The sequence below is a fragment of the Gymnoscopelus microlampas genome (genome assembly GCF_963454915.1).
Source record: "Gymnoscopelus microlampas genome assembly, chromosome: 2".
Lineage (NCBI taxonomy): Eukaryota > Metazoa > Chordata > Actinopteri > Myctophiformes > Myctophidae > Gymnoscopelus > Gymnoscopelus microlampas.
In genome coordinates this window covers 2,112,570-2,124,242 of record NC_139939.1, presented here as the reverse complement: position 1 = coordinate 2,124,242, position 11,673 = coordinate 2,112,570, and the positions used below count along the sequence as shown (strand labels likewise).

General features: G+C 41.4%; 1 protein-coding gene across 1 annotated transcript in view; it reads right to left on the bottom strand.

Annotated features, from left to right (window-relative positions):
• Positions 1-6,422: 6,422 nt before the first annotated feature.
• LOC311034604 (glycine receptor subunit beta-like) overlaps positions 6,423-11,673 on the bottom strand; it is a gene marked incomplete at both ends in the record, with an annotated part of 52,858 nt that continues 47,607 nt past the window's right edge. The window contains one exon of the mRNA XM_084042492.1: positions 6,423-6,722. Within this exon, the coding sequence (XP_083898618.1) occupies positions 6,423-6,722 (300 nt within the window). The remainder of the gene's footprint in view (positions 6,723-11,673) is intronic.

Genomic DNA, 11,673 nt, shown 5'->3' with positions numbered 1-11,673 from the left:
TCGTAGATCTGCTACTTTTGGGCGAGGAGATTCGGTGTAGATGGAAAAGGTTTACAGGACCAATTCAGGTCCAGTGTATGACGGGCAATAGGCTCTATGCACAGCAGCCATATTGGGAATGAATTGGGCCCCTTCCTTACTTCCTTCACAGGTGTTACTTATGATACTAATTAAGGCTCTGTTCCATTTAGTGTGGCATAGTGGTTGTCTAATTTTCAAGGACCCCCATAACTCTCAGAGTTACACACCCACCATAAGGGGCCATTTGGGAACCAAAATGGAGTGTTTCTAGTGAGCCACCATGCACGATATCAGCACCCTGACCAGAATGGAACAGAGCCTTCATTAGTATCATTGGTAACACCTGTGAAGGAAGTAAGAAGAGGCCCAATTTCTTTCCAATATGGCTGCTGTGCATAGAGCCTATTAATCTCCACCATCCAGTGGCGTAGCCAGGAATTAATTATTGTCTGGAAGTTGAACCCAGCTCAACTTGAATTTGTAGCTTTGTATCTTTGTCGCTATAGAGCTACAGCTACAAACGTCGGCTGTATCTTTGTATCTTCATGTCACTGGTTTCCATTGAAAATGAATGGTAGCGTGTATCTTTTAATCTGCCCGTGTGAATGCGCCATTAGAAGCACAATGAATTGGTATTGGTTGAGTAGATAATAGACAGGTTGTCACCTCCAATCAGTAAGAAATTTACACCGACTGCCCAATTTAGAAGCTTAACAGTGTGAATTTGAATGCAGAGATTACTGTCCACATTATGTTATGTTATTTTAGTTGAGAATGGCTAAATATGAAAATAAAAATATACTGTTATCAAATGGCTTAATATGATATTTAAATATTTGCATTGTTTTGGGGGGTTGGCACAAAAAACAACCAAATGGGTGGGCCCAGGCCTACCTATGCCCACCCGTAGCTACGCCCCTGCTACCATCTCTAGTTTGGCTTTAGTGTCCCTTCCTGCCAAGTCCAAATATCCCTCCACCATGAGAGGGGACCAGGGTGTCACCATTTATCTCTTTCTTAATTCACTGTCATTTCATGGCAAAACACATCTCAAAATCATACTTTTGGCAGTGAAAGGAAAGTTAACAAAGATGATATAATTGATAGGTCACTAATATTGGCGTAATACAAGTGACAGTGTACATCTAGCAGTATGGGTATGTGTATTTTACTTGACTATTTGCATTTCTGGATACTTGCAACTTCACTTCACTGCATTTCAAAGACAAAAGCTGTACCTTTGACTCCAATACATTTCTAGGAAGGGAAACTGCACATTACGAATTAACCACTTATGCTTTATTTCTAAAAGAGCAGGTATACAAGCTCACAACGCATCGTGCTGTGACGCGTTGTGAGCTTATAGATTGGCTATTTCCATTATTTTTGGAAAATCTTCGAATATTTCTGAATTCTAATGTCTAAATTTCAATACAGCGATGCATAGATATTAGCAAGAAAATGCACTTTGTAATTTCTACCTTTGAATACTTAAGTATCTTTAAAAGCGAGTACTCCAGTGCATTAACTCAAGTACAAATTTGACAGGGCAACTTTCACTTGCAGTGAAGTAATATTTGACCACCAGTACTTTGACTCAAGTGTACTGGGGTTGAGTATACTTTGTCCAGCACTGTGTGCTAACATTGAGGGTCTTCAACGTTTTTCAGGCCAAGGACCCCTTAGCTGAGAGAGAGATAAAGCAGGGACCCCCACTACATATTGTATAAAAAGATAAAACCTTTTCATAGATTTCTTAAACAGTGGTGGAAAGTAACTAAGTACATTTACTTAATTACAGTTTTGAGGTATTCGTACTTTACTTGAGTATTTCCAATTTCCAATACTTTTACTTTTACTCCACTACATTTCAGATCCAAATATTTTACTCCACTACAATTGTTTAAAAAAATGTAGTTACTAGTTACTTTGAATATTTTAATTATTATTACAAAACATACATTAACCACTTCAGCCCTATATACATTTTGGTCTTTTGAAAATAGCCAATCTACAAGCTCACAATGCGTCGCGATGCGACGCATTGTGAGCTTGTAGATGAGCTATTTTCAAAAGATCTTTATACATGAGAAAACTTGAAATGCCGACATTCTGTATGTAAAAAGTACTTTTACTTTTGGTACTTTAAGTACATTTCGATGCCAATACTTTTGTACTTTTACTCAAGTACAGTGCGAGGCGTTGTGAGCTTGTAGATCTGCGATTTCCGGCTAATGCTCCCCGCAGAAATTGAATAGAGATTCAAGGGTTGAAGGTTTAAAAGAATTTGGTGGCCCCCCCTGTAGTAACTCTGAGGACCCCCTAGGGGTCTCGGGCCCCCCTCCGTTGAAGACCCCTGGCTTACATACGGCATACGGATTGGTTACAACTTGTGTCGAGGAAATCATTTTCCAACATTATTTTCAACATTTCATGCTACATATCAATAACACGGTAGAAATGTTTACATTCTGCTTATAGTAAGTTGAACAGGTGAACACAAGCACCCTCTAGTGGATGCTGCCCATATGTACAAATAAACAAATAAACAAATAAACAAACAAATAAACAAATAAACAAACAAATAAATAAGGTAAGAAAAAAAAAGCAGGGCTAACAGTCTGCAAGTTTGACACCAATATTTTGATACCAAATGCCCACCAATTTAACCATATTTAAACGGTAAATGAATACACTTATTGCTCAGTAATCATTCATATATCCACTTAGCATATTAATTATGTACCCACTACGTCGTTACAATAACAATAAATCGGCCACTGAAACGGGAGGGCATGAGGACGATCTTCAAACTAACTTAGAAAATACGATTCGGAATAGATGCTTTATTTGATATATTTTCAAAAGCTGGAAGACACATTTTTGACAGGACAACGTAAACGCGGTGATGCTTATTTTTGAACCACCATAAAGATATCGAGGTATATACAATGTGTGTCGTATGCCAAATGCATATTTGATACAAATATTTTCTTTGCGAGTATTTGGAATCTCACTTTGTCTGACATGTTGCCACTCTATGTGTTGTCATTTCAAAACCCATCTCTTTCATTGTTAAAATGTCTCAATGAATAATATCTCCATGAATTCAAGACTTCATGGGGTGTGTAATTGATAGAAAATAAGTACTTGTTTTGGGTGAACTACTCCTTTAAACCCTATTATACTTCATTGACCGGGGTCCCCCAGGGCTCTTAACTAGGCCCCCTCTTTTTTTCCCCTCCTTTACAGCAACATTCTTCGCTGAAAATAGCATATCTACAAGCTCAAAATGTGTTGTGCCCCCAAAACCACTTTCAACGAAAGAAAGGAATTTGACGTACACCACACAAATTAAAAATCAAATCTTTACTTTGTAAACGTAGCTTTTTCGCAGAGCTAGTAGGAACTCAATAGGCAATGGCTGGCTAAAGGGAAACGGTAACTTCAAACCAATGGCTTTTTTATATAGAAACGTATCTCAACAGAGGCCATACGAATATAGTCTATACCAGCTTGTTAAGTACTTTTCGTCGTGACATTTAAAACGTTAGCATTTAGCGGCCGGTAAAACGTCGCCCTGCATAGATACAGTACCACCTAGCTAGCTCATCAATAGCATTATCATTCCCTTTGCTTGGCTGGCTATTGGGTTAGCTTATGCTAACCTTGAATCAATGGCTTTTTCTTTTCATTACATCAGTAAAAAGCTTCAGACAAACATACAGTATGGGTATAGGGGATACATGTGGCGTGACAGCAGCAACTAGCAGGTTTAATGTTAAATATTTACAAAAATATCAAGGATCAATGTGCCTATCATCTCAGTCTCTCTGACCCTTTCAGCCTATAGACTTCTTCGTGCCCGCAACTTGCTCAACAAACAACTGTGCAGTGGTGTAAAGCAACTAAGTACATTTACTCAAGTGCTGTGCTTAAGTACAATTTTGAGGTACTACCGGAGTATTTCCAATTGTCTATACTTTTACTTCTACTCCACTACATCTCAGAGGCAAATATTGTACTTTTACTCCACTACAATTATTTGAAAACTTTAGTCACTAGTTACTTTGCAGATATACATTATTATTTATTATTATTATTATATAAAACATATTTATTATTATATAAAACATATTAACCACTTTAGCCCTATTTTATACCTAGGCTATTTGAAAATAGCCGACCAACAAGCTCGCGATGTGAGCTTGTAGATCTGCTATTTTCAAACATTCTAGTACTTTTACTTTTGGTACTTTAAGTACATTTTGATACCAATACATTTGTACTTTTACTCAAGTACATTTTGAATTTCGGACTTTTTCTTGCAACAGAGTACTTCTACATTGCAGTATTGATACTTTTACTTAAGTAAAACATTTGAGTACTTTTTCCACCACTGCAACTGTGTGAAAGCATTTGAAAAAAAAAAAAAAAAAAAAAAGGGGGCACATTGCAATATTTTTTTTCATTTTCATTGGACAAAGTATAAATGAGCCCTTTACATCATTCCTGTTGTCCTCTATGGTCAGGGCTGTAGTTGTGTGGAGACCGGAGATTCTGAGAGTGTACAAATGGAACCAAATGGACCCGTACACTCTCAGAGTTAGACTAACGTTTAACTCTCTTATCTGTACAAGTCAGTTTGCCTGAAGAATCATGCTCTTGAATGTTCTCAGTAGCTTGGGTAAACCCTCCGGAAATCTCATTTCCATTTGATTTCAGGAGTGAGTCTGGCATGAACGCCCATTCTGCAATATTGACTGTGTTCTGGAGTTGGGCGGGAGTAATACCATTGACTGACAACCCCTTCAGCCAATGATCGTTTTTCCCCTTCAGCCAATCAGCAGTTCATTTTTACCACCTCCAGACTATGTGACGCAACGGGACTTTTGAGACGGCCATGCCCAAAATAGGTTGCCTTATTGGGATACATGCGTGATTAATTGACCACATATATGAAGTTAAACAACTAAATTCTATCCAAACGATATCTTAATAGTAAATTCCGTGCCTCAAAAAATAAGTTTGAGACCGTTTTAAGAACGAAACTAAGAAGTGAAGGCACTCGGACAACAACAATGGCTGCCGTTGGTCTTTCGTCGGCGGCACTCAGGCTGCACTCGGCTTCATTCGGGCTCACTCGAACTCGCCACCTGATTGGCCAACTGTCGCTGTCAATCACAGAACGATGTGCGACGACGCTGATAGGCTCGGTTTGCTGGTAATTCCGCTAGAAACTCCCACAATGGGAAATCATGCCAGACTCACTCCTGGAATCAAATGGAAATGAGATTTCCGGAGGGAGGGTTTATCAGGCTATGTTCTCAGTCAAACATATTTAAACCCACAGGCTAATAAAGTCAATGAGTTCACTTATTTTTATTTCCCTCTCTTCTCCTCTCTTCTCTTTTCTTAAAGGAGTAGTTCACCCCAAAAAATGACTTTATTTCTATCGTTTACTCACTACACAGCATATCAAAATGTTAATCTTGGCCACAAAGAATTCATAAAGTATTTTCTTCGTTTTTGTACTCTTCATTCACCGCTAAAATAATGCTATACAAACTAACATTCACCTTGTATCCAAGACATCACAGGGTGAGTAAGCAACAGAAATAAATGTGTTTTTGGGGGCGAACTACACCTTTAAACCATTGCATTGTCATTTTAGATTTTAGCTGTATGTCGTCTCTATCGGGTGGAAACCTCAGAAGTCCAAAAATACTTCTCAGGATCCAAATTTAAAAACTCAAACTTTGAGCATGTGGATCTGCTTTGATTAAGTTGTGTGATGCTGTAGGATGATCAAGTAGGTCGTTCCACACTCACTCCAGAGGGCCACATTGCATATTGCCATTCTGTCACACAAAAGTAGCAAAAATAGCCGATCTACAAGCTCAAAACGCGTCGCAGCGCGACGCGTTTTGAGCTTGTAGATCGGCTATTTTTGAATTGGAATCCAGAATAATTTTTTTGCTATTTTCGAATTGGAATCCTGAAAAATAACATTTTTATTTTATTTCAAATGCATTTAAGTTATACTTATGTTAACTTTATGAACTTAAATACAAACGCGTTGGACATAAAAAAAAGACAATAGAATTGTAATTCTAGTCATTAAGCTACTAATATAGACGGAAGTAATTCGAGCGGGTCATGTTTGCATGTTTTGAATTGTAAACAGCTGAAATCAATGATATATCAGTAATCCCATATTAATCTGCGGGGGCCGCATTACGTGAAGGTGGGGGGCCGCATGTGGCCCCCCGGGCCGCCAGTTGCCCATGTATGATATAAAGCAACATAGGTTTTTTCAGAAAAAAATGAAAACAGAAAACAGAACGTTCGCTCCTCTCGTCCTCTCCTTATAGCTTTTTACCTCCTCCTCCTCCTCACCACTAGGGGAGGTAGACCGACCAGTAGACCAGGTTGAAGAAGAGGAAGGAGAACGGGAAGAGGGCGCGCGCGTACAGGTCGATGCGCTTGGCGGCGGCGGGGATGACGGGTTTGGGGGGCGGCGGCTTCTTGTTGGCCTTGCTCTTGGACTGGCCAGGGCCCCCGAGCACCTCCACGGCCTTGCCGTAGCAGTCAAAGTTCGAGAGCTCAAAGTCCCGCGGCAGAGAGCCCACGATGCTGAAGTCGTTGGAGCGGAGGTCCGACTTGGACGTGCAGACCTTCTTGCAGCGCGTCTCCACCACCTGGAGGGGGGGAGAGAGAGAGAGAGAAAGAGGGGGGGGACAGAGAGAGAGGGAGACGCAGAGAATGTTAGAAAGGCAGTTGCTGTTCAATGCGTCGCCATGCGACGCATTGAACACACAAAAAAATCGTTGTTTTTTTTTTCGGACTTGGCTGATGGGGGCACGGAGGTGCAGTCGGTAGCGCTGTCGCCTCACAGCTAGAAGGTCCTGGATTCGATTCCCGCCGGGGACGCTGTGGGCACTGGGGGTGTGTCTTCATAGATACCCTAGGTGGGGTTGGCGAAAGGGCCTACTCTGTGTGGAGTTTGCATGTTCTCCCTGTGTCTCCTTGGGTAGTTAATACCCTCACAAAAACATGTAGTAGTGCCTGATGGAGGGGAAAGGAACTGGTTGGAATAACGTGTTCCTTCCACGCGCTACGTCCAACGAGGGAAACTGTCCCCTGTCAGGTGACAAGAAGCTCAGTTGGCTCTCATGCATTGAAGGAGGCATGAGCTCGGCCCTGGCCTCCCTAGGCTGGTGGGGGGAGTGTAGTGCCTAGGATCACTTAGCAAATTGGCACCGGGTGAAAAAAGGGTTACAACATCGAGAGATAAAAATTATAAAAAAAGAAAGGCAGTGGCTGAAAATTGTAAAAGGGACAGAATTTAGTTTGACAATTCTAGCCTGAAAATGGCCAATCTACAACACCCTTCGATGTCTATATGTGCACATGTGTGCAGCAGTGGTGTAAAGTAAATAGTACATTTACTCAAGTACTGTACTTAAGTACAATTTTGAGGTATTTCTTCACTTCACTGGAGTATTTCCAATTTTCAGAACTTTTACTTCTACTACAGCAAATATTGTACTTTTACTCCACTACAATTATTTGAAAACTTGAATTACTAGTTACTTTGTAGATTTTGATTATTATTACAGAACTTACCCACTTCAGCCCTATATACATTTCGGCCATTTGAAAATAGCCGATCTACAAGTTCACAATGCGTCGCCATGCGACACATTGTGAGCTTGTAGATCTGCATAAACTAACAATTCGATGTTAAAGGTCCTTGCACACTGGTGCGTTTTTTCGGCCGAATAACGGGGGGAATTTCGGAACACGTAAGAAAAGAAAATCGACCTCACGTTATGTCAATCACGTTTGCACACTGCCGCCGAATATTTCGTCCGTATTTATTTTTTTCGGACTAGGGTGGATTATTTGCATTACTGTGCGCGCGTGTGTGTGTGTGTGTGTGTGTGTGTGTGTGTGTGTGTGTGTGTGTGTGTGTGTGTGTGTGTGTGTGTGTGTGTGTGTGTGTCTACCGTAGACATACTGCCAGAGCAATTAGAGCCATTTTATCAATCACACACGCGCGCGCACACGCACACGCACACACACACACACACACACACACACACACACACAGCATTGTATTAAAATACTTGTGGGGACATCAGCGTTTCAAGATGGCGATTTTATGATTGCCATTTAATTTTGAATTTTATTTTTGCGATTTTTAACCATAAGCCTAGAGCCACAACAATAGCAGATCTACACCGTTGTGAGCTTGCAGATCTGCATTTGTTTTGGTATACACAACACCGAAGCGCAACTAAGTATAAATCAGGCATAACGCTATAACCTCATAATCTTAACCCGAGCCTAAATGTAACCATTTATATAATCCAAACGATGTATCCTGTGAGGTCTATTTCTCTTTTTCTGCTATACTTGTGAGGACAAGTAGCGGACACACACACACACACACACACGCACGCGCACGCACACACACACACACACACACGCGCACACTCTCTCGAAGGGTTATAGCCGGTCTGAATTTATGGCCCTGGCTCCAGAGAGGCGAGGGGGTGGGGGGGGGGGGGGTGGTGAGGACAGATTTTTACATATTTAGACACTTTTATTATTGATTTCCTGCAGCGACGAATTGCATCCATATGCACGCATACCGAACATGCTGAATGCAATAAAGTGTCACCTCTGCGGCGCTATACTCTGGGGCTTTCTGTGCAGTTGTTATTATAGATGCTATAAGTGATACATTCACGCGTGAAAGTACCTTTTTTTTCTTTTTCTTAAAACGTTAAAGCTCTGCATTCTGACGGTGATCATTGCTGTAGAGCAGGGGGTCTTCAACAGGGGGTTCCGGGACCCCTAGGGGGGGTCCTCAGAGCTACTATAAGGGGTCCGCCAAATCGTTTATGTGTGATAGGATTTAGTTTTATTACGTTAACCACTTGAACTCTATAATTCCTTTTCTGAGGGGAACATTGGCCGAAAATAGCCGATCTACAAGCTCTCAACGCCTCGCGCTGCGAGGCGCTGAGAGCTTGTAGATCGGCTATTTTTGGCAAAGAGGCTATATAGGTGTAGAGGGAAAAAAGAGCAGACTAAGTAAAAAAACAAAAACGTTCATCTGAAACACAATTTTGTACAATTTAGAGTAGGGGGTCCCTGCTTCATCTCTCTCTCTCAGCTAGGGGGTCCTTGGCCTGAAAACGTTGAAGACTCCCTGCTGTAGAGTGTTTCCAGCACTTTAATAAAGAAAGAAATAGGTTTTCACTCGGGATACCCAATTCCATCCAATCACGAGAGTGAACCCGCGCGTCTGCTTCAATGTGTAGTATTTCATTTCCAATAGTGTCTGCTCACGTCGTCGTGTCATCACTTACATGATCGCCTCTGTCGGGCGGAAAGCTCACATGTCCGAAACTGTTACGTCCAAGGATTCAAATTCAAAAATAGCAAAAGTAGTAGATCTACAAGCTCCAAACGCGCCGCGCGTTTCGAGCTTGTAGATCTACTACTTTTGATGCTTTTGTGTGACGCTGTAGTGTGATCAAGTATTGCGTTCATTTACCAAAACACACCAAAAAGTTAAAATATGGAGATAAGAGACAAGATACAGTATCCCTCTTAACCCTTTGAGACCGGGAACATGTGTCCTTTTAGATTTCTTTGGGCTATTCAAAAACAGCAGATCTACAAGCTCATAGCGCCGCAACGAGTGCCACGCTATGAGCTTGTAGATCTGCTATTTTTTGAAAAACATCTTGAACATTTGAGCAAATCTTTGAATTATATTTTTTAAAGCCAACATTTGTAACTCAAATCTTTGCTTCTGGGGGGTCCCTGGAACAAAAAATAAATAAACTGGGGTTCGCGGCCAAATACACATAATTTTGGGGGTCCTTGACATGAAAAAGTTTGAGAACCACTGATATAGAAACATATGTTTTTTCAAATAAACTGTTAGGATTTAGACATCAGAATCAGTCAAATTGCACAAATCTTCACGATTTTTATATTGTTGTGTCTACATCTGGCAACAAGTGCTTTGATGTCCCAACACTGCCATCGGCTAAATGAGACGGCTCTATGCACAGCAGCCATATTATCACTTCCTTCACAGGTGTTACCAATGATACTAATGAAGGCTCTGTTCCATTTTGTGTAGCACAGTGGTTTCCACGACCCCCAATAACTCTGAGAGTGTACAAATGGAACCAAATGGACCCCTACGGGTCCATTTTGGTTCCATTTGTACACTCTCAGAGTTACACACCTGTAAGGGGCCATTTGGAAGCCCATGAGGGTCCCTGGACCCCAACTGTAGACCCACTGGTGTAGCAGAGTGTTTCCAGTGGGCCAACATGCACAATATCAGCACCCTGACTCTGTTTGACCAGAATGGAACAGAGCCTTCATTAGTATCATTGGTAACACCTGTGAATGTCTTCATAATATGGCTGCTGTGAATAGAGCCTATAGGAGATCCTCCTCTTTTGGCCTTTCTCCAGTCACGTCTTGGCACTTTATCAATAAACAAATCAAGCAAACAGCCCCGCAATCTAGGTGTGACCTTTTGACTCTGACCTCTTTGTCGATGATCAAGTGACTAATAAAGGTTCTGCGGTCTTGGTTCGTCCAGGTTGAGAATCATTGCCAAAATTAACGTATTTTCTGTCTCTTTGATTGATCGATCAATTGATTGAAGTCCTTTATTAAAGGGTCAGGCTTCCAAAGGAAGCCCGGCCCATATGGACTTGCCAGGACACTTTTCCATTTCATTTAACAAACAATGGACCGTCATGACAATTCACAGACAATGATCAAATAAATACCCGACTGAAAACATCCAACATCCATATCAAGGACCCCCATTTGAAAAGATATGCCAGGGACCCCCAAAAGTGACATTTTTTTTAAGGCTATAGCAGTGATTCCGAACCATTTTAATTTCAAGGAAGGAACCCAATTTGATAATGCATTAGTAGGACATGGATCCCCATTTGATGGCATTTTTTATTATCTCTGGGACCCCACTATACATGATAAAAATCTATGTTAATCTAACTCTGAGAGCGTACAAATGGAACAGGTCCATTTGGTTCCACTTGTACACTCTCAGAGTTACAGACCCATAAGGGTCCATTTGGTTCCTATCAATCATTTGACTGGGGACCCCCTGGAACCCCCTCAAGGACCCCTGGGGGTCCCCGGACCCCACTTTGAGAAGCAATGACATACAGGGCACATTACAAATAATACAACCTAAAACACGACACCCTTGTAATTGGGCCTGTTCATTCACATCTTAACAGAGAGACCCGACATACACCTATACTTGAAAAGCTGGGATTGTCTTCTACTCCAGGCTCTAGAAACTATACATTCACCATCTTAAACACTTCATTCTTAATTAAAACCGGGTACGCATCCGTGCCATTTTCGATCTTTGCGTTGGCTATTCAAAAATAGCAGATCTACAAGCTCACCCTGGCTATTTCTCAAAAAAATTGATCTACAAGCTCAGATGCATGCATGCATGTGAGTCCGCTGGGTGCCATATGGGGCCCCTGGTGTGACTATTCTGATGGCAGACGCCTGAACAGTGTTGGTGCCATTTTGGATCGGAGCAACGGCGCTAAAAATTCAATA